We start from the raw sequence: 22,416 nt of genomic DNA on the forward strand, positions 1-22,416 counted from the left end.
CATTGCCCTCAATTGAATTGCAACTTCCCCCAAATTCATGTTGAACTCTTATGTGACAGTATTGAAGACAGGGCCTGGGAAGAGGTCACAAAGGATAAAAGAGGTCGTAAGGGCAGGGTCCTAATCCAATAGGGCTGATGTCCTTATGAGATGAAGAAGAGACCTCCGAGCACTCTGTGCCATGTGAGGACACAGCAAGAAGGTGGCAATCTGCAAACTAGGAAGAGGACCCTCACCAAGAACCAACCCTGCTAGACCTTATTCTTGGACTTTCCAGCCTCCAGAACTGTGGAAAAAAAAAAATAAATTTCTGCTGTTTATGCAGTCTGTGGTATTTTGTCATGGCAGCCTGAGCAGATTAATATAGCCACTTACATTTGGTATCTTCAAAATCGTCCTCCAAACCTGTACCTTCCCCAAAATACAACTTCAGTTTTGCCATTGCACAGGCCCAAAAAAGTTTTGTTTTTTATCTTTTGCCCTTCTTCTGATTGTAATCTTGGGTTATTTTTACTCCTCTTTCTTACTTTTCATGTCAAGCCAGCCAGCAAATCCCATCCATTCTGCCTTCAAAATATATGCAGAATGGAATCAGCTTCATCACCTTAACCCTTACCACCTTGCAAAGCCAGATAACTCTCAACTGGAATTCTACAATAGCTGCCCTTGTCCTTGTGAAGTCTATCTTCAACAAAGCAACTAGTGTAGAGTGACCTCGCACTATTAAATTGAATTGTTTCTGCTCAAAACTCTCCAGAGGTTTCTCATTTCATAATAAAACCCAAAGTTCTTGCCATTGCCTACAATGCTTTACATCAGTGGTTCTCAGCCTTGAGCATCAGAATCTTCTGAAGGGCAAGAGTGTTAGGCTTCACCATCAGATTTTTTTATTCAATAGGTCTGGGATGCAGCTAGATACTTTGCATTTGCCTTTTAGGGACTCAACTCTTACCTTTTTTTTTTTTGCTCCCAAATCCTATCTAAGGGGCCTTTGGAGTCATGCCCTACAAACCATAAAATCTTATCAGATGAGTTTAACTATATATAACGTGGATGACTTTCCACCCTAACTCGGCATAATATCGCATGACAGATAAATAAGGAAATATAAACATTTTACACCAAAATATGTTTCTTTGCCATATTTTGAAATGGCCCTGTAAAACCATTTCTGAGGGAAAATTTCCATCTGTAAAGAACATCTCAGAGGAAGAATGACGAGAAAAAAACAAGAAAATTAAAAAACACAAAAATACAAAAAAAATTAAAGAATCTCTGCAGGGCGCAGTGGGTGACACCTGTAATCCTAGCACTTTGGGAGGTTGATGCAGGAGAACTGCTTGAGGCCAGGGGTTTGAGACCAGCCTGGGCACCATGGCGAAGCCCCATCTCTACAAAAAGTGAATTAGCCAGGCGTGGTGGAATATGCCTATAGTCCCAGCTACCAGGGAGGCTGAGGTGGGAGGATTGCTTGGGCCCAGGAGTTCAAGGCTACAGTGAACTATGCTTACACCAATGCACTTCAGCCTGGGCAACAGAGTATGATCCTATCTCTTAAAAAAAGAAAAGAATATTAACATACCTAGATCTTTCCTCTTCCCGATCCTCCTAATCCTGAAGAGGTTAACTGAGTCTAGCACCTTTTAAAGATTCGATAGGAAACATTTGTCATCTATTATCTCTCAGGGTGGCCACCTATGAGACTTCACCTACATTAAGCTTGCCTGACCTGTGGCCCACATGTGGCCCAACACAAATTTGTAAACTTTCTTAAAACATTGAGTTTTTCTTGCAATTTTTTTTCTTTTTTTTTTTTTTAGCTCATCAGCTATCTTGGTGTTAGTGTATGTTAGTGTATTTTATATGTGGCCCAAGACAATTCTTCTTCCAATGTGACCCACGGAAGCCAAAAGATTGGACGTGACACCCGTGATTGACATAATAAGAACCTTGATCTCCCAGGCATTCCTTTCTATTGGTTCCAGGTTTTTTGATAGTAAGTCTTTTTTTTTTTTTTTTTGCAGAAAATGATCTATTTAGGCAGAGAAACAGAGAAAGAAAAGAGAGATCGAGCCCCCACGTTGCGGTGGGAGGGGATCCAGAGACGGAGTCCGCACAGAGAAGGAAGGACAGCTCCCACACTGTTGTGGGAGGGGTAAGTAAGTCTTTCAAGGAATTGCCTATTAGAAAAATATTTTAATCCATCTATGACCTACCTGTAAGCAACCCCTCCCCCACCTTGGGCACATGTTCTCAGGATCTCTTGAGATTGTGCCTCTTGCCATGGTAGCTCATCTTTGGCTCAGAATAAGTACTTCATAGAGTTCGATTCTTTTTGTGGACGCTGTCTGACCAGTTATAACGAGCTTCCATGCAACGTTGATTCTGCATCCCCTCCTCCGCCACTCGCTCCTGTTTCCTCTCAAACACCTAACACATTGGGCCTCAGGTGTGTGGTGTGTGGTGTCTGCGTTCCGGGCTGCTGCTCCTCGGATGGCATTTACGTGGGACAGCGTCTCACTTTTTTCGGACCTTTGCTCAAAGAACACCACCCACAGAGAGCGATTCCCCGACCACTCCATTTAACATGGCACTGCCCTCACTCAGGCCCTGTTCGATTCTTCCTCAAAGCACTTATCACATTTTTGCGCACATCGCTTCATTAGAATTCACGTTCCAGGAGATGAGGCCTTTAATTCACGCATTGCGCAGGTTCTCAACACACAGTATTTTACTTCAGCGTTAGAGGAATGAATGGTGGAGGACGCCCGCGGCAGGGTCACACAGCTAATGGCTAAGCCGCCGCCTGCTCTACGGTCTTCCCGCCCCCGCCAGCACAGCGCTCAGAGGCGGAACTTCCAGTGTGGACCTCAAGAAGCCTCCGGAGTGAGCCGGAAGTCCCCTTGAGAGCGGAAGTAGCGGCGGGCCTGCGGTAGTGGTTCCGTCTACACTCTGCTGCCGTAGCTGCCATGGGCAAAAGAGACCGGGCAGACCGAGGTGAGACGTGACGCGGGCGCCCTCAGCCCAGACTGCGCTCGCGGACTCTGCCTCGGAGCTGCTCCGGGCTTATCCGCGCCGGCCGACCCCTGTGGCCCTGCCGCGCGCACCTGGTTGCGACAGGCCGCTGGGCAGAAGAGATGCTGGACCTGGGCGCAGCCCAGCGAACTCGGCCGAGGGGAGGCGGGTGAGGGGCGCAACGCCTGCGGGATGCAGATGGCTCTTAGCTAGGAGTTTGCGCCGGCGCAGGTGAAATGCTGCCAGGCAGTGCGGAGGGAACCCTAGGCTCCTTCTGGGCTTAATTCTGTGTTGGTATCTTGCAGACAAGAAGAAATCCAGGAAGAGGCACTATGAGGATGAAGAGGATGATGAAGAGGACGCCCCTGGGAACGACCCTCAGGAAGCGGTTCCCTCGGCGGCGGGGAAGCAGGTGGATGAGTCCGGCACCAAAGTGGATGAATATGGAGCTAAGGACTACAGGCTGCAGATGCCGCTGAAGGACGACCACACCTCCAGGCCCCTCTGGGTGGTAAGGATGCCTTTAGCTTGGGCGAGGCCCAAGAGTGTGCGGGGCGGCATTCTCAGAGTCAAAACTCAATTCAGGATACCGCCCCCAGAACCGGTTGGGAGATAACTTTAATTTACACATTTTGGAAAAGCTCAAGACATCAGCGAGCAGTTGCGCACACGTGACCCGACCGGACCTGGGCCTCCTCCAGCTCTAAACCCTCAGTTTACTCTCACTCCTTCCCCAGCCCTACCTCGTGTAGTAAATACTTGTATCTGCCGAATAGATAGCATTTATCATGTAACAATTTGTTTCCCCATCTGAAAAACTAATGGAAGATATGTTGGATAGCAAGTTTTTGCTCTGCTTAAAATAATGTTCTACATTCAGTTGAAATCTAGCCAAAAGGTAACTTGAGGATAGCTAGTAAGATGGGCTTTCTCTTTGTAGAATAGAGGGAAACAGCTGCTGACTTTGGAAACATTTTCTTTTATTTTTCTTTACTCATCCGTAACTGATTAACAGGTCCCACAGTTGTCTGAAGGAGTGCTTGGAAGAATATCTGTGGTGTTAGGCAGCTTATTCTTGATAATGATATGGGCAAGAGTCCGGTAGTCTATGCAACTCATGTTTCCTTGTCCGTTTTGTCCATTTGGTGTTTCTCAGGCTCCTGATGGCCATATCTTCTTGGAAGCCTTCTCTCCAGTTTACAAATACGCCCAAGACTTCTTGGTGGCTATTGCAGAGCCAGTGTGCCGACCAACGCATGTGCATGAGTACAAACTAACTGCCTACTCCCTGTATGCAGCTGTCAGTGTTGGGCTGCAAACCAGTGACATCACTGAGTACCTCAGGAAGCTCAGCAAGACTGGAGTCCCTGATGGAATTATGCAATTTATTAAGGCAAGTGGAAGCCGAGGCCAGTAATTCCACCTGCCTTGCTATTGTAGCAATGGGCATAGGTGCTCCGAGTTGTCAGCCTGTGGCAGCCATGAGAATATGCCATTCAGATTTCCTGTGGGGAGCATAACGACCGATTACCCCAGCTGCTACATTCTGGATTCAGCATTCTGCTCTGGGTGAGGCCACGCTTCTCATGAGCTGCTCCTAGCCATGGGTATCAACACAGAGGGGCTACTAATTCAGGCCCATTCTAGCCAGGGAGAATTTGGGAATGCAGCCCAAAGTGGGTGTGCTGGGGACTGAATCGTGTTCCTCAGATTCTGTCTTAAAAACCTAATACCCAATGGTAGTGTATTTGGAGTAAGAAAGCAGTTAAGACTAAACGAGGTCTTGATCCAATATGATTAGCATCCTTGTAAGAAAAGACACTGGAGGATGCTTTCTCTCACCTGCCCTCTTTGTCATGTGATCGCACAATGGGAAGGTGGTCCATGAACAAGAGCCTTCACCAGTAACTGAATTGGCCAGTACCTTGATAGGGACTTTCAGCCTCACAGCTCTGAGAAAATACAGTTCTAATGTTGAAGCACCCAGTCTGTGGAATATTGTTATGTCAGCCCAAGCTGACCAACACAGGTTGTAAACTCTAAAGCTAAGTGTCTGCAGGACACCAGTAGTCAACCAGTTCTGTGAGGGAAAGTCAGAAACAACTTCAGATGTTGTTTTTTTGGCAAAACAAAGATTGTTCCATGTGATTAATAGTTAAACATGCTGGGTTTCTTCTGAGTGATGGGTGAATGCCATTTAAAGAGATGGACAGTGGCTTTCATTGCCTTTGGCTATCTAAAGGGAGTCAGAGTCAGACCTTGGGATCTGGGATGGCAGAAGAGTGCTGCAGGAATTCAGTTTGATACTGCACCCAGTCCCAGAGAAGCTGTGGGAGTCCTGGAGAGAGTTCTCTTTTCTTCTGATGTGAAAGCATGCCCGGCCAGGTGCAGTGGCTCTCGCCTGTGATCCCAACACTTTGGGAGGCTGAGGCAGGCGATCACCAGAGTCAGGAGTCTAAACCAGCCTGGCCAACATGGCAAAATCCCGTCTCTACTAAAAACATAAAAATTAGCTGGGCATGGTAGTGGGCGCCTGTAATCCCGGTTACTCAGGTGAGATACCGAGGCAGGAGAATCACTTGAACCTGGGTGGCAGAGGTTGCAGTGAGCTGAGATCGTGCCAGTGCACTCCAGCCTAGGCAACAGCGCGAGACTCTGCCTCAAAGAAAAAAAAAAATGCATGTCCAAGGAGAGGGTCTTGCACTGGTACTGTGGTTGTGCCCGGTCTTGGCTGAGAATTGCCTGCAAGGATGTAGGTGTTGGTTCACTGCAGTGGTGGATCAGGAGCAACAGGAGGGCCAGGCAGCTCCTCAAGGTCTGTCGCACAACCTCTACTGTATTCCTTTCTAAAGGGGGTTGGGAACCTGGGAGGATTGTAGCTGTATTCTCTGCCATCAAGATGCTTACATTCTAGTTGGGGAAATAACATTGGTGAAGAGGCTTTGCATTTTATTTATGCAGCAATTACTGTGTACCTACTCTGTGCCAGGAGCTGTAGTAATACTGGTGTGGTCTTCTCCAGGTTAGGATGGAGCTGTGGGAATAGAGAGGAAAGGCAGAATGCAAGGAGATTTTAAGCAGCGTTTTGTAACTTAATAGATATGCATGTGCATCAGAATTAGCCAGGCGAGAGGAAGATTTTGTTCTCAGAAAGCAGAGGCCAATGGAAAAAGTTCAGTTTAGGCAGATCTGACCCCTTGAGGATTGCAAGTTGGGCTTTCCTAAAGTAAAGTGAACTTTTCACTTGGTTTGTGGGGTTACAGTGTGACCAGTAGTGAATGTATTCTGAGTGTGCACATGGCTGATTACCTGTTGGATGTTATCTCTGTTTGCAGTTGTGTACTGTCAGCTATGGAAAAGTCAAACTGGTCTTGAAGCACAACAGGTAAGAGAGATTTCACGAAAGGCCTGTTCCAGCCAGGGCACCATCACTCTGCACACCAGCAGGGTGAAAGGGATATGGGAAGGACCTGATATTTATGGGCTGTCTGCTCTGTACCAACACCACACTCCTCTGAAACACAGATGAGAGAAAGGGAGCAAGAGATGTGGCCCAGACTGGAAACTCCTTCACTGGCCACTGTATTTCCCCTAGCAGTGGAGCTGGGCTCAGGCCCTTGCTTACTTGACTTCAGAGAGGGGCTTTGCCGCACAACCCTCATATGTCAAATCATGGCCAGCGACTCACAGTACAGATTTGGCAAAGGGTTGTGGGGAGAGTCATGAGGCCTCTGTTTCCAGACCATCTAATTGAATGAGCAGTGGAATCTCCTGGAGGTACCTGCTGGTCAGTAGAACCTTTCTTCCTCCCCTGCTTGCAGATACTTTGTTGAAAGCTCCCATCCTGATGTAATCCAGCATCTTCTCCAAGACCCGGTGATCCGAGAATGCCGCCTAAGAAACTCTGAAGGAGAGGCCACTGAGCTCATCACAGAGACTTTCACAAGCAAATCTGCTGTACGTGGATTCCTGGGTCACTCTTGGGTGGGGGCAGGCATATAGGATTTCAGTTCTCTCAGGCTTCTTTAACCCGGCACTTACAACCTAGCAGCCCTGCTGGTTTCTATCCCTTTCAACTTCATCCATTGCTTGATAACAGATAACAGCAGAATTAAATGTGTGCACGTTCAACACCTAACTGTCTTACAGATTTCTAAGACTGCTGAAGTCAGTGGTGGGCCCTCCACTTCCCGAGTGACAGATCCACAGGGCAAATCTGACATCCCCATGGACCTGTTTGACTTCTATGAACAAATGGACAAGGATGAGGAAGAAGAAGAAGAGACACAGACGGTATCTTTTGAAGTCAAGCAGGTTAGTGAATGTACCTTCCTCCTGATTTCTTCACTGAGCTGCTGGTAGAAGCTAGCCCAGCCCTTTGTCAACTCTGCCTGTAGACTGTGTGAACGGAAGGAATCCCTGTTGGTTCCTGAATTGCTGTCTCCCTTTTATTATTTGTGGGCCATGGCATCATTCCTCTTGATGTAGTTAAAGGCCCAGTGTCCTCTTCCTCAGGCTGTTAGGCTGGTCTTCACAAATTCCAGAGGAGATGTGAGAAACGGTGCCTGAAGGTCAATTTTGGCTGCTGATTCAATTTCATTTTGATAGTGTTGTTAGTCTGGGCTGCTTTTCTGTGTTTTATCTCAGTTGTTAACTGGGCAAAGTCTAAAATTATAGAGGTTTAGATAGAATGCCACTTTTCTGACCATTGGACTTCTTAGAAGGTGTGATGTTTTTGAGCACACTTTGGAGTTAACAAGATTTTGAAACCCTTTTTGTGCTCACTTTCCAGGAGATGATTGAGGAACTGCAGAAACGTTGCATCCACCTGGAGTACCCTTTGTTGGCAGAATATGACTTCCGGAATGATTCTGTCAACCCTGATATTAACATTGACCTAAAGCCCACAGCTGTCCTCAGACCCTATCAGGAGAAGAGCTTGCGAAAGATGTTTGGAAACGGGCGTGCACGTTCGGGGGTCATTGTTCTTCCCTGTGGTAAGTGGTACTGGAATTAAGAAGGGGGCTAGGCTGCTGTGACTGGGTCTGCCAGCTGCCTCCCGCTTTCTCTCTGCACATTTCCCTAAATCACACCTTGCTAAAAAGCCATGATCAGGTGACTCCCTGATTCATGACTTGACAAGTATTTGAGTGCTTGCTATGTATGGGTCCTGGGCTGGACACTGGGGGTATTATGGTGGCTAGAGCAACACTCCTGACCTCATGGAGCTCATTCTCTGGGGGAGAGACAGATGGTAAGCAGATATGTACGATCTTGGGTGGTGCTAGAGGCAATGAGAAATTAGAGCAGGTGAGAGGTGAGATTGTAATGATGGCAAGGGGCTGTTGCACAGAGTGGAGTTAGGTTCTTGTTCTTGAATCAACTTTAGGTGTTGTGTGTTAGGAGACTCCTAGCACAGAAACTTGGGTGTTCCTAGATGACTTAGGATGGTGTGCATGTCTAGGAAAAGGCAGGAGTGGCCCCCTGGGCACCTGTTTGACCACTTGTCCTCAGTAATGTTAGCTCCTAGCCTAGCTGCTTGGCCAGAGGCCACAACAGACTTACCTTGGGACCCCATTGAGGACTTACAGAGGTAAAGTCTTCAGGGAATGAGAGGTTCTTTTTTACAAAACTCCAGGAGTTATTCTGATGATGTTTTTCCATTTTTTTTAAATTAAAAATTTTTTTTTTAACTTACTTTTACTCCTGGTAACTCAGTATGTGTTTTTTTTTTGTGTGTGTGACGAAGTCTCTCTCTGTTACCCAGGCTGTGGTGCAGTGGTATGATCTCGGCTTACTGCAACCTCTGCCTCCCAGGTTCAAGCAGTTCTCTGCCTCTACCTCAGCCTCCTGAGTAGCTGGGATTATAGACACCTGCCACCGTGCCTGGCTAATTTTTGTATTTTTAGTAGAGACGGGGTTTCACCATCTTGGCCAGGCTGGTCTTGAACCCCTGACCTCGTGATCCACCCACCTTGGCCTCCCAAAGTACTCGGATTTCAGGTGTGAGCCACTGCACTCAGCCACAGAATGTATTTTTATAATAAAGGAAGGATCTCTGTTTAATGGAAAAGCTTGATTTTTATCTTGATCTTCAAACGGTGGATGGTAGTACACTCAGAAGCTCGTGGAATTTCATCTTGTCTGTACACACTTAGTGCATCCCTGAGTTCTCAGTCCCATTTACCTTGTAATAATAATAGTGATCTTTTGCCAAGTCCCTTCTCCTATGGGCTAGGCATGCTGTACCCCAGCGGCATTACTGTCCTGTGGCAGAGGGCAAGGTGAGGTACTCCTTGGCTTTAGTTTTTCTTTTTTCTTTTTGAGACAAAGTCTTGCTCTGTTGTCTAGGCTGGAGTGCTGTGGCACCATCTTGGCTCACTACAACCTCCACCTCCTGAGTTCAAGCAGTCTCCTGAATAACTATGATTATAGGTGCCCGCCACCATGCCCATCTAATTTTTGTATTTTTAGTAAAGAAGAATTTCATCATGTTGGCCAGGCTGGTCTTAAACTCCTGACCTCAAGTGATCCACCCACCTTGGCCTCCCAAAGTGTTGTGATTACAGGTATGAGCCATTGCGCCCAGCCAGGTTTTTCTCTCTTTAAAATGGCAATAGTAGGCATTTCTCTTCTCACTGGTGTGAGATTTTAACATTTAAGTGAGATACATGTAAAGTGCTGCAGCAGGCCCCAGCATCTGCTAATTCTCACGTGTGTGTGAAGTGGGCGTGTCTCCTCATTATAAATAAGAAAACAGGCTGGAGCCATGTGTGTCACACAGATGTCAGCTCTGCAAACTATTACAAGACATTGTCCTAGATTGCTGTACTTGTGAGGCATTCTGCCTGTCCCTGTCCTTCATTTCAGCCTGTCCTTGGGTGGGAATGCACTGTTGTTTCTTGTAGGTGCTGGAAAGTCCCTGGTTGGTGTGACTGCTGCATGCACTGTCAGAAAACGCTGTTTGGTGCTGGGCAACTCAGCTGTTTCTGTGGAGCAGTGGAAAGCCCAGTTCAAGATGTGGTCCACCATTGACGACAGCCAGATCTGCCGGTTCACCTCTGATGCCAAGGACAAGCCCATTGGCTGCTCCGTTGCCATTAGCACCTACTCCATGCTGGGCCACACCACCAAAAGGTCCTGGGAGGCCGAGCGAGTCATGGAGTGGCTCAAGACCCAGGAGTGGGGCCTCATGATCCTGGACGAAGTGCACACTATACCAGGTAAGCCGTCTGGAGCTGAGCTGTCCACTTGTTGAACAGACAGACCAATTTCCATTTGTTAGTTTGGGAGAGGGACTGCTGTGTAGCCCACATAGCTGGCTAAAAAGACTTGCTGGGTAAAGCTTTTTAATAATTCTTAAGTTTGGGTGGGATGCGGGCAGGAGTGTTCACATTCACAGCTTTCTTAATCACTGGCTCAGTAGTCATTTAGAAAATGATACTTTCTTTCCTCCATCTTTCTTTTGCTGCTCAGCTTAATCCGTTTTTTAATGGCCCTCTAAAAACTGGATTAGGAGCACTGAAAAGCCCTTCCGCAGCGGTGGTGATGTGTTTTCTTTGAAGCCTGCAATGTTGATTCTTAGTCAGTATGTAATAGAAGCCCTACTTCTTCAAGTATCACAGGCAAACCTTTTTTTAAAGCTGCTATATTGATTTAATTTATATACCATAAAATCACCCCTTGCAAACATATAATCCAATGCATTTTAGTAAGTTTGTGGAGCAGTGCAGCCATGAGCATGATCCAAGTTTTTTTTTTTTCTGAAATGGCATCTTGCTCTGTTGCCCAGGCTGGAGTGCGTGGTGTGATCTCTGCTCACTGCAACCTCTGACTCTTGGGTTCAAGTGATTCCCCTACCTCAGCCTCCCGAGTAGCTGGCTAATTTTGTATTTTTTTTTTGAGATGGAGTTTCGCTTTTGTTGCCCAGGCTGCAATGACATGGTCTTGGCTCACTGCAACCTCTGCCTCCCGGGTTCAAGCGATTCTCCTGCCTCAGCCTCCCGAGTAGCTGGGATTACAGGCATGCGCCACCATGCTAATTTTGTATTTTTAGTAGAGACAGGGTTTCTCCATGTTGGTCAGGCTGGTCTCGAACTCCCGACTTCAGATGATCCACCTGCCTCAGCCTACCAAAGTGCTGGAATTACAGGCGTGAGCCACCACGCCTGGCCAAATTTCTGTATTTTTAGTAGAGATGGGGTTTCATCATGTTGGCCAGGCTGGTCTTGTACTCCGACCTCAAGTGATCTACCCGCCTGGGTCTCCCAAAGTACTGGGATTACAGACGTGAGCTACTGCATCCAGCCACCGTGATCCAGTTGTAGATTTCTTTTGTACTCATTTGCAGTCAATCTTTGTTTCTCTGTCTAGGTCAGGTGACCACTGAACTGCTTTCTGTCACTATAGATTTACCTTTTATGGAAAATTTATTTCCTTATGTCTGGTGTCTTTTACTTCACATAATGGTTCATATGTGCCTTAGCATTTATTAGTAATTTGTTTCTTTTATTGCTGCATAGTTTTTTGGGTGAATCTTTTTTGATGAAAACAGATTAAGGGATTATGATTAACAGATTAGCGCTGTGCATGGTGGCTCACACCTGTAGTCCCCTAGCGCTTTGGGAGGCGAAGGCAGGAGGATTGCTTGAGCCCAGGAGATTAAGACCAGCCTGGGTAAGAGTGAGACATGTCTCTACAAAAAAGTTTTTTTAATTAGCCAAGTGTGGTGGCGTGTACCTGTGGTCCCTGTTGCTCAGGAAGCTGAGGTGGGAGGATCACTTGAACCTGGGAGGTTGAGGCTGCAGTGAGCCATGACTGTGCAACTGCTGTGTCACCAGCATGGGTGACAAAGTGTAAGACCCTGTCCCCCCCCCAAAAAAAAAGATGAACAGATTAGGGTAAATTAAGAAGTCTAGAGTAGAGGTTACTATGAACAAAATGAAATCTGAGGCATTTCCCAGGTAGTGTTCAAAATGTTGTCAAAATGACCCAGCATCTGGTTCTTTCTGTGCACTGAGAGCTCTTCAGCACTGATGGTTTTCAGGAGATACCTAGAGATGTTCACAGCTGGCCAGGGAGGGATCGGAGGTCTTTCTCGTAGATGCTGCAGGATATGGGTTCTGCTGTGGGAAAGTACTTGGCATAGAGAGACAGCACAAGATGGCCATGCTGCCAGAGGAAAGCATAGAAACAGTAGTCAGGGCTGAGGAAGGATAGAGGTATTGGGGTGATCTTGTAGGACCTCGTAGGCCACAGCAAGAACTTTGGCGTTGTACTCTTAGTGTGAAGACATCTAAGGAATTTGAGCAGAGGGTGACATGAGCTGACTTTACACTGTAAAAATACCACCCTGGCTGCTGTGCCGGGAATAGACTGAGGGAAGCAAGACGGAAGCGATGAAGGGGGTTTGTGGAATTCCAGTAAGAAGTGTGAACCAGTAAGGATGAAAGTATGATCCAACTCTGGATTTGTAGTGAAGCTTTTAACTCACAGGCCAAATGGGGGATCAGATAGGGAAATCAGGAATGACACTAAGGTTTTTGGCTCAAACAAAGGGAAGATAGAGTGGGCAGTGCTATCAGAGATGGGGAACGCTGTCAAAGGAGCTGGTCTGGAAGGTGACTATCAGAAGTAGGGCTTTAGATGTATGAATTTGAGTTTCCTGTTAGATATTTAGGCAATGGCAAAAAGGTAAAGAAATGGGCAGAAGAAATTGACAGACATTTCACCAAAAAAGGCATTGTATATGTCAAAGAAGCACCTGAAAAAATATTCAACCTTATTAGCCATCAGGGAACTGTAAATTAAACCTACCGCAGGATGCTCCTATATGCCAATTAGAGTGGCCAGAATAAAAAATACTGATGTGCCAGTGCTGATGAGATCACAGAACAGCTGAACTGTCACACATTCCTGGAGGGATGGATAGCAAAGTGTATGGTCACTGTGGAAAACAGTTTGTCAGTTCATTGTAAAATTACCACATGACCCATCAGTCCCATTCCTGGGTATCCTAGATAAATGAAAATAGGCTTACACAAAGTCCTGTACACGAATGTTCATGGCAGCTGTGTTCGTAATACCCAAAACCCAAGTGGTCATCAGTAGGTGTCTGGATAAACAAGCTGTGGTACATCCATGCACTGGAACACTACTCAGAAGTGAAAAAGAACAAACACTGCATGTTGCAACTTGGATGAATCTCAAAAACATGGTGCTGCGTCTAAGAAGCCAGTCTCAAAAGCTTCCAGAGTGTATATTTATACAACAATGACAATATGGTGCTGGCCAGCAGATCAGTGGTTGCCAGAAGTGGGGGGTCAGAGAGGGATGACTCTAAAACGACAGCATGGGGGAGTTTTTTGGGGTGATGTCTGTATTTGTAACTTGATTCCACAATTTTGCTGGTAACAAAAATGTAAATGTGTTAAAATGCATAGAGCTAACCGCTCCCCTCTATCCCTGTCAGTTTTACTGTGATAATTTAAAAACTAAAAAGAAAAGAAGATTAAGGGGAAGCGTGGGTATGGGGTCTGCTAGGATTGAAAATTGATGATACGGAGATTCACTACACACAACGGAGTTTGGAACTGTTCTGCTGTTCTGTAGCAGTTTGGTTGGAAGCTGCATTCAGGGCTTGAGGCATTCTGTCTGACTGTATGTTTGGTATACGTTCTTGTTTTTCTTTAACCCAATCCCCAGGTCCAGCTTCTAGTGGGCAGCAGCACAGGTTTGGGATTGATTAACTAATGATAAGTACAAAAAGGTGCACCCTACACTCACGTATGTGTGTGAATTTGTCTCTCTCTCATCTAGTTCGCTGGATGAGTTCGTCCTTGGTTGAGTTGTGGAGTGAAACAGACAAGCTCTAAGGGATTTTTGAGTACAGGCTCTGTAAGCCCAGGGGCCTGGCCATGCTCATTGTCCCGGAGAGCAAATGTTAAATAAGGGACTGCTAGTAAACAGGGTAAGTCTTCTGACTGTTCAACGTCTGTGTTGGGTTAGGTGGCGTGATCAGTCTTTGAGATTTATCTCAAAGGATAGATTGCTGTGCTGTTTCACAGATTTTTCAAAATGAGCCCTGTTAGATCTTTTTATAAATGAGGTTGGTACTATGGTACTTGTATATATTAAGCGCTTCCTGTGTGCTAGGCAAGTTGCCAGTTTCATTATTCCTGCAGGTATTTATTGAGAACCGGCTAAATCTAGGCACTGTACTTGGCCCTGGAGACAAAGTGGGAGGAGAGCCAAGTAACCACACAAATAAAGGCCAAATGACAACCATGACATAATGTTGAGTGACACAAGCCACACACAAAAGCGCATACTATGATTTCATTTGTGTAAAATTCAGAAAGGAGGCAAACCCCTCTCTGATGACAGAGGTCAGAGGAGTGGTTCCCTTAAGGGAGAGTGCTAGTTATTGACAGGAGGGGTCAGGGGAGAGACCTCTGGGTGATCGATGCTCCATATCCTGATCTAGGTGGCTCCACAGATGCGTGTCTCTGTAAAAATGTATTGAGTAGTACATTGTGAGTTATTCACCTGTGACAGCTGTCAGGGCTGTAGGAGAGTATAATAGGGGGGTGTGATTGGGTCATGGGTGTCCAGGCAGAGTCCTGCCTGCCTTATCCTTGCCTTGGGCCATTATGTCCCCCAGTGCCGCCTCCCTGGAGCCCACACTGGATTGGTGTTGCCATTGCCTTGACTACCGTTGCCCTCTTAACATGGGAGCTTGGTCTGGGGTTCTTGCTACTGTTTTTTGGAGCCATCCCAGTCTTTCCTTAGAGACAACATTGAGCTGATTTTGCTTGTTTTTTTTGTGTAGTGTTTGTGTGCATGTGTGTGTGTTTGCATGTGGTGGTGTGTGCAGATCATGTAGCTGTAAAACTAAACATTTACTTAGACAACACTCTTATTTCACTGTTAATGTCTTTGTGTTTTGGTGTATTCAGGCCTCATTTTCCTTATTGTGTGTATTTATTTCTGAAATGTCATTAGCCCCACTTTCAATTATGTGGCAAGATAAGCCTGACTCAAACATTTTAACCTTCCTTCAGAGTATTAGAATTGTTAAAAGGTGAGCCCATGGAAACCCATAAATTAGGTCTTTTAAGAATGAACATCTCATACCTATTTATGTGTTTATTTGATAAATCAGAGAGAATTATAATATTCAAAAGAAAGGAAGAAAAAGGAAGTTGCTGGTTGACCAAAGTGATTGAATTGGTAAAGTTTGGAGAGGGGAGTTTCCTAAGGTGGGCCGGAGTGCTTGGGCAGAGCAGTGCCTGGAGTTTCATCACTCCTGTGGGCTTGGTTTTCTCCCTGGTTTCTGGGAAGATGGTGGGAAGCTGAGCAGAGCTGGCTTCTTTCATTTCTTTCTCTCCCTAGATCACCAGCTGTCTTTTCAGTAACCTGGGTACAGGTTTTAGGGAAAAATTCCTTGCGTAATTGAGAGCTGAATGGTATTGTAAGTGTTGCAGGTTGTGTTTCAAATTGCCATCTGCGCTTCTGCTGATAACTGTTGTGAGGGGAATGTTGGGGTCCATCAACTTGGAGCTTCCTTAAGTCCATTTTCGCTTATTCTCCTTTTCATTTTCTTTTGGACAGGTCTAAAAGTGATGGTGAAGCATTTGCCTGGTCATTCTTGTCTAGAGCCAGCTTCTGTGGTCCTGAAACCTGAGGGTTAGCTCAGCTGGTGCCAGTGTTAAGTTACACAGCTATTAGCATTTTAAACAGTGACAGTGTGGGCTGGGTGTGGTGGCTCATGCCTGTAATCTCAGCACTTTGGGAGGCTATTGCAGGAGGATTGCTCGAGGCCAGGAATTTAAGACCAGCCCAGGCAACATAGTGAGACCCCCATCTCTACAAAAAATATTTAAAAGAAAAAAAAGAAAAGTGACAATGTGAATGCTCCCATTGTTTCCTCAGCCAAGATGTTCCGAAGGGTGCTCACCATCGTGCAGGCCCACTGTAAGCTGGGTTTGACTGCAACCCTCGTCCGGGAAGATGACAAAATTGTGGACTTAAATTTTCTGATTGGGCCTAAGCTCTACGAAGCCAACTGGATGGAGCTGCAGAATAATGGCTACATCGCCAAAGTCCAGTGTGCTGAGGTAGCTGGTCTGGGCTGGGGGCATCTGGGACAGGACCTCATCCCATGGGCAGGGGAGTGATCAGGTTGACTCCTCATGGGCAGGCATAGGTCAGGACTTAGGCTAACCTGCTACTACCTCATGCAGGATTGTCAGCTACCCTCTGGGTGGGTGGTACTAGACCCACTTCCCCATATCTTCTACCTTGTTACATACCTCAGTAGCAGTGCCGACTTGTGTGTGGCCGTGTGGCCTAAACAGAGGAATTCCTGGCACTTCCAGGTGAGAATCTGGTTTCCCTCACTTGCAGCTGGTGTGAAAATAACTCCCTGGATATGATTACATTTAAAAATCTTAAGCAGTTGACATGCGAAAGTGTCTGGTTCAACAGGAGGTATTAGGTTGGGTTTAGTTTTGTGTATGTGTTTATTTTCAGTTGTAATTATATGTAATTCACATACCATTGGTTTGGGGTTTTGTTTTTGAGACAGGGTCTCACTCTGTCACCCAGGCTGGCGTGCAGCAGCGTGATCTCTGCCCACTGCACCCTCTGCCTCCTGGGTTCAAGTGATTCTCCTGCCTTAGCCTCTCACATAGCTGGAATTACAGACATGCACCACCACACCTAGCTAATTTTTGTATTTTTAGTAGAGACAGGATTTCACCATTGTTGGCCAGGCTGGTCTTGAACTCCTGGCCTCAAGTGATCTGCCTGTCTTGGCCTCCCAAAGTGCTGGGATTACAGGCATGAGCCACTGCACCTGGCTGGTTTTTTAAAAGTAATTCTGCTAAGAGAAAGGGCTTCAAAAGTTTTTAATTGTGTAATGTTTAAACTTGTAAAGTGACCTCTGTTTCTTACTGCATCACAGGTTTGGTGCCCTATGTCTCCTGAATTTTACCGGGAATATGTGGCAATCAAAACCAAGAAACGAATCTTGCTGTACACCATGAACCCCAACAAATTTAGAGCTTGCCAGTTTCTGATCAAGTTTCATGAAAGGAGGAATGACAAGATTATTGTCTTTGCTGACAATGTGTTTGCCCTGAAGGAATATGCCATTCGACTGAACAAGTAAGAATTGAAAACTTGGAGCTTCCTTCAGGCCAGTTTCTCTTCCCCATTGAGAGTGCAGAAGGTGCCTGTTGTGTGTTTTTTTTCCCTGAGGAGCTTCTTGGGATCCAGAGATCTCTTTCTGTGGCCCTGATCTCAGAAACCAGGGAAGACTTAAAAGCAGGTGGTTGGAGTCAGAGGTTAGAGCATAAAGAAAAGAGGGGCCTGGTCACCCTGAGCCCAAAGAACAGGGAACAGAGAGTTGGACTGAGCTGCATGGGGCCCCATGGAAGATCTGGGCTCCAAAGGTGGGTGGGAGTTGGCATTTGGAGCTTTGGACTTCGTGAGCTCTGTGGGTGGAGAGAAGGCCAGACTGGATGGTTTAGGGACTAGGAGGGCAAGACAGTCTGGGCCAGCATCCCACGTATGGACTGGCATCTGAAAAGAGCTTCTTAGAAATGCTGACCCCGCATCCTCATCAACCCATGGCTCCACCCAAATATCTGTGCTTAAAACCTGGCTCTTGTAAATCTCTGCCAAGTAAGGAGGAAGAGACCTGGGCCTGCTTCTACAGTGACACAGGATTTCAGGTGCTGTACGTGTTGCAGAAGGCCAGGCCCTCTGGAGACAGGTCAAACTATGTGCTACGTGTACTATACATATGTTTTATTTAATCCTCACTTCAGCCATATGAGATGTTGTCCCCATTGTATAGAAGGAAAAACAAAGGCATAGAATGATTAAATTTCTCAAGTTTCTAAAATTACACCTTTCCTTAATTTAGAAAGACTTTGTAATCCAAGTCAACATTTAGATTATTATGAAAAACAGCAATCAATTCCTTGCTTCTGTTTTCCCACCCACAATTACTATTTCTTGAAGACTGCCACCTTCAACTCTTTTTTGTTGTTTACTTTCATATTTCTTTCTTTCTTTTTTTTTTTTTTGGAGATAGGGTCTTACTCTGTCCCAGGCTGAACTGTGGTGGTGTAATAGCGGCCCACTGCAGCCTTAACCTCCTGGGCTCAGTCAGTCCTTCCACCTCAGCCTCCCAAGTAGCTGGGTCTACAGGTACACACCACCACACCCAGCCAATTTTTGTATTTTTTGTAGAGATGGGGTTTTGCTATGTTGCCCAGGCTGGTCTCAAACTCCTGGGCTCAAGCGATCCTCCTGCCTTGGTCTCCCAAAGTGCTGGGATTATAGTCATAAGCCACTGCGCCCGGCCTACCTTCATCTTTCTAAGTAATAGCTTATGTAGTAATTTCTTGATTATGAGTTGTAGAAATTGCCTATTAACTTCCTACTGTCGGAGTTGAGGGTTTGACTTTCTTACATACACCACTCTCCCTACTCCTGTTTCCTGTCCTACCATTCTCCCAATATGGGAATAGGACAAGTTGGGGGTTACGTTAATATTCAGTGTTACATTATTTTGACTGTGTAAGTATCGTTTAGAGATAACCACATAGTGGCATTGTTCAGGCAAAGCTGTGGAGTGTACTATTACGTTTTCTTTTTTGTAAATACTTGTTTGCCTTGGAGTTAATAATTGACTCGTCATTGCTTTTGCTTGTTTTTTTGTACATTTAATAGTTATTCCTCTCCAAACTCTTCACATAACCATAAACTCAGTAGGGTCAGGTAATTTCTTAGTTTCTTTTTTTTCTGTTTCCCTTGTGGGATCCCCACCAGCATGCCTGCTTGCTGTCTAGGACTAGAGACGCCACAAGTTATTATGGCGTTTCCCTTGGACACCACCCCATGAATTCTCTGGGCCTTTTTCTTGTATAGGGACCCCCGTTGCCCACCCTCAAGTCTCCACTCTCTTGATGACTCATTTTGATGGAGCACATCTTCCAGTAGATTCCTGTGAGAAGGGATGTAGGAGGGGAAGCTTTGGAGACTTCACCTGTTTGCAGATGTCTTTACCTGACTTTACACTTGATCAGTAGTTTGGCAGGTCCACAGAACTAACGTTCGAGCTTCTAGTGCAGCAGCTCAGAAGTCTGACTTTGCTTCGCCTTAGTGTGTTGTCTGCTGTGGTGGCTGTGTGTTTTCCTTCCCTTGAATACTGGTAGGATTTGGAAATTTCAAAATGATACTCCTAATGTTTTTTCTTTCATTATGATGGGCGCTCAGTAGGCCCTTTCTGTCTGGGAACTTGTGTCCTTCAGTCCTGAGAATTTCTATTTTTTGTTGTTAATCACCTTCTTTGTGTTCTCTCTTTTTAGAATCTTGACTGGTCAGATGTTAGATCCTCTGAACAGCTTCTCCTGTTTGCTTGCCTTTTTACTATTTTTTTTTTTTTCATACTTTGTCTTCTAACCTTCTATTCAGACTTGTTAATTTCTGAGAGTCCTTTCCTGGTAACTGTTCTTGTTTTGTGAATAGTGTCTTCTCTGAGGCTATGAAAGCTTTTGAAGCTTCCTTCTGTTTCCTGTGCTGTTTTTTTCCTTCATTTTTTTTTTGTCTTGATTGTTTTTACCTGCCTGTCAAGTCCTCTGAGTTTTGGTAATCCTTGGCTGTATTTTCTTGCTTAAAGTCAGTCACTAAAAAGCTGGCAGGCCTTTCTGTATGGCTTAGTGCGTTTTCCAGCTTGTGGACCTCACCAGAGTGACTGGGCAGGGACCTGGCTATTTCTTCACGAGACTGCCAAATGCCAGTATCTCTAGGACTTTTTTCTTGGGCTGGACAGTTTCTTCAGAGAGGAATTTTCCAGTCCTTTGGGCACCACCTCGTGTTAGGGGAGGAGGAGGGCTAGTGGCATCTTCGCAGTCAGTTTCACCTTTGCCCTCAGCTCTGCCCGGTGTCCCTGGAAAGTCAGTCTCCAGTGCTCCACCAGCAGAGGCAGCCTGCCTGTGCCAGCCTGGCCTGACTGCTCCTTGCACTCAAAGCTGCCAGTCCTCCTGCGCACCTCCCCACCTCCTCAGGCAACTGGTGATGAGTTCCTGATCCCTCCTGCGTCCCACAAAGGACAGTGACGGGTGTCGTAAAGCTCTTCTCTCCTGCCGGCTCCAGCTTCAGCTTTCTCTAGTCTGTTAGCTCAGGTTCTGTGTCTTTTTCTGTCTGCTTTCCAGCTTCTGAAATGTTACCCACTTCTCTCATCTGCTGTTATTTCTTCTCCTGTTTTCTTTGCGGGTTTGTGTTCTTTACTGTCACATTAGTGCCAGTTTGAGCAGGGCAATGAGACAGTGCCTATATTTACTGTGTCGTATTTAAGAGCCATCTTCCCTTCCCATCCTTCCTCCCACAGCAAAGCTCCTCCACAGTCTTCTGAGCCTCATTCCAGGGGCCTCCCCCACCTAAATTTGCAGCACTCCTGAGGCTTGTTCCTTGGCCACAGCCTCCCGAGCATCTGCTTGAGCAGGGATGTTAATTTGCCTGGCACTGTCGACTCCGAGCCAGTCTGGCACAGTGAAGGGCAGCAGATTGTGGCTGTCTCCTGTGTACTAGAATGATCATTACAATGTGTACTTCTTACCTTTTTTTGTGCCTCTGGCCTTTAAATGTATGAAGTTATGAAGTAGTTTTTTTCCTTCTTGGTTTTCTCACTTCTAAAATGATTTGTGGGCCGGGTGCAGTGGCTCATGCCTATAATCACAGTACTTTGGGAAGCCAAGGCAGAAAGATTACTTGCGCCCAGGAGTTCAAGACCAGCCTGGGCAATATAGTGAGACCCTATCCTTTAAAAACGAATGTGATCCTGTGGCTCCTGGGCATTGCTCCATCCTTAGCTTGTGTGCGTGGTGGGGATTTTCCATGCTTTTGGCTCCTCCCCGCCTTCATAAGAAAGGCATCAGTATCACCAAAGCACTTTGCAAGAGAGGCTTAGGGTTATGTGGCAGTGTGAGGCCATGGGCAGAGCCTCGTCTTTAAGATCAGACAGACTGGATGTGGGAAAGTTGTTTACCTCTGAACTCCTTTTGTGCTTTGGTCACATGGAACTGCTGCCACCCAGTGTGTCCCTGGCCCTCATGTCCCTTGATGGTGGGTGATGGATTCTTATGCCTGGTAGCTTGTAAGTGTTCAGTAAGTGTGAAGTTCTCCCCTTGGAAAATGCTTATCCCTGTATTTCAGCTGTATGGGGGAACCTTTAGAAACCGAGGGCTTCCCACTGTGCAAGTAGTTTTTCCTGGTGATGGGAGAGGAGAAAACCACCTAGAAACCTGGGTATTAAGAGTCAGGCTGTTCTGATGAGTGGGGCTTCCTCACTTTTTTCACAGCATGACATGCATAGAAAATGATAAACTTCTGTGGTGGTCAGGACACTCTGGATACCAGGCAGTGTAGCTTGTGACTGGGCACTGCCCTGGGTGCTGATGGGCCTGGGCAGTGGAGCAGCCACTCCCAGGTTCCACCTATTCAGGCTCCTGACCCTTCGTTTCCCACATGTAAATTGGGGCACATGAAACCTGTCTTTTACAGTGCCGAGGAGCCTTGGCAGGGCTGGCTGACTTTTTTTTTGAGACAGAGTCTCACTCTGTCACCCAGGCTGTAGTGCAGAGGTGTGATCTTGGCTCGCTCCAACCTCTGTCTCCCAGGTTCAAGTGATTCCCCTGCCTCGGACTCTCGAATAGCTGGGAGTATAGGCACATGCTACCATGCCCGGCTATTTTTTTTTATTTTTAGTAGAGATGAGGTCTCACCGCATTGGCTAGGTTGGTCTCAAACTCCTGATTGGCCAGGTTGGTCTCAAACTCCTGACCTCAGGTGATCCACCTGCCAAAGTGCTGGGATTACAGGCGTGAGCCACCGTGCCCGGCCTGGATTTTTTGTTTTCATGTGGTACTCAGCTTGGTATTCTTGGTGTTCGTAGGTCCTGCGTACCTGTAGCTTGTCCACATTGTCTTTGTTTTATTATCATCATCATCACGGTTGTTATGATCCTTGGGAAGCTACAAAAAAGTGTCCACCATCACATTCCAAGACAAAAGGAGGGAGTATGACATTCCCAGTGCTATGGGATAATAACCAGTGAATTCATTAATAGGGTTATGCTCTTTGGCAGGGACCTAGAAATTAAAGAGAAGTTTTTAAAACTTAGTGTTATGGAAGTCAGCCCAAAAATGGCTGAAGGATACTTTTCTCCTTTCTGCTCATCTCTTGGAGTATGCCTGTGTCATCGGCAAACAGTTGCTTCCAACCTTTTCCTGGAAATAGCAGTGCTTTCTTTGTCACTCTTCTTGGGCTTCATGAAATCTGGAGATTCTCCTTCTGTGCTGAGAGAGAGGGAGGTTGAAGCAGGAAAAA

General features: G+C 46.2%; 1 protein-coding gene across 2 annotated transcripts in view; it reads left to right on the plus strand.

The window, feature by feature from the left end:
• The first annotated feature begins 2,876 nt into the window (after positions 1-2,876).
• Positions 2,877-22,416, plus strand: part of ERCC3 (ERCC excision repair 3, TFIIH core complex helicase subunit) — a 36,108-nt gene continuing 16,568 nt past the window's right edge. The window contains exons 1-10 of one of the 2 annotated variants that reach the window (XM_017520681.2): positions 2,877-2,997; positions 3,321-3,526; positions 4,172-4,408; positions 6,351-6,400; positions 6,837-6,972; positions 7,165-7,329; positions 7,808-8,012; positions 9,924-10,238; positions 15,949-16,133; positions 16,982-17,184. In XM_017520681.2, coding sequence (XP_017376170.1) covers positions 2,970-2,997; positions 3,321-3,526; positions 4,172-4,408; positions 6,351-6,400; positions 6,837-6,972; positions 7,165-7,329; positions 7,808-8,012; positions 9,924-10,238; positions 15,949-16,133; positions 16,982-17,184 — 1,730 coding nt within the window. In that variant the 5' untranslated portion in view covers positions 2,877-2,969. Of the gene's footprint in view, positions 3,185-3,320; positions 3,527-4,171; positions 4,409-6,350; positions 6,401-6,836; positions 6,973-7,164; positions 7,330-7,807; positions 8,013-9,923; positions 10,239-15,948; positions 16,134-16,981; positions 17,185-22,416 lie in introns of both variants that reach the window. The other variant, XM_017520682.2, reaches the window with a different exon arrangement.

Source organism: Cebus imitator, unplaced genomic scaffold (genome assembly GCF_001604975.1).
Source record: "Cebus imitator isolate Cc_AM_T3 unplaced genomic scaffold, Cebus_imitator-1.0 Scaffold863, whole genome shotgun sequence".
NCBI lineage: Eukaryota > Metazoa > Chordata > Mammalia > Primates > Cebidae > Cebus > Cebus imitator.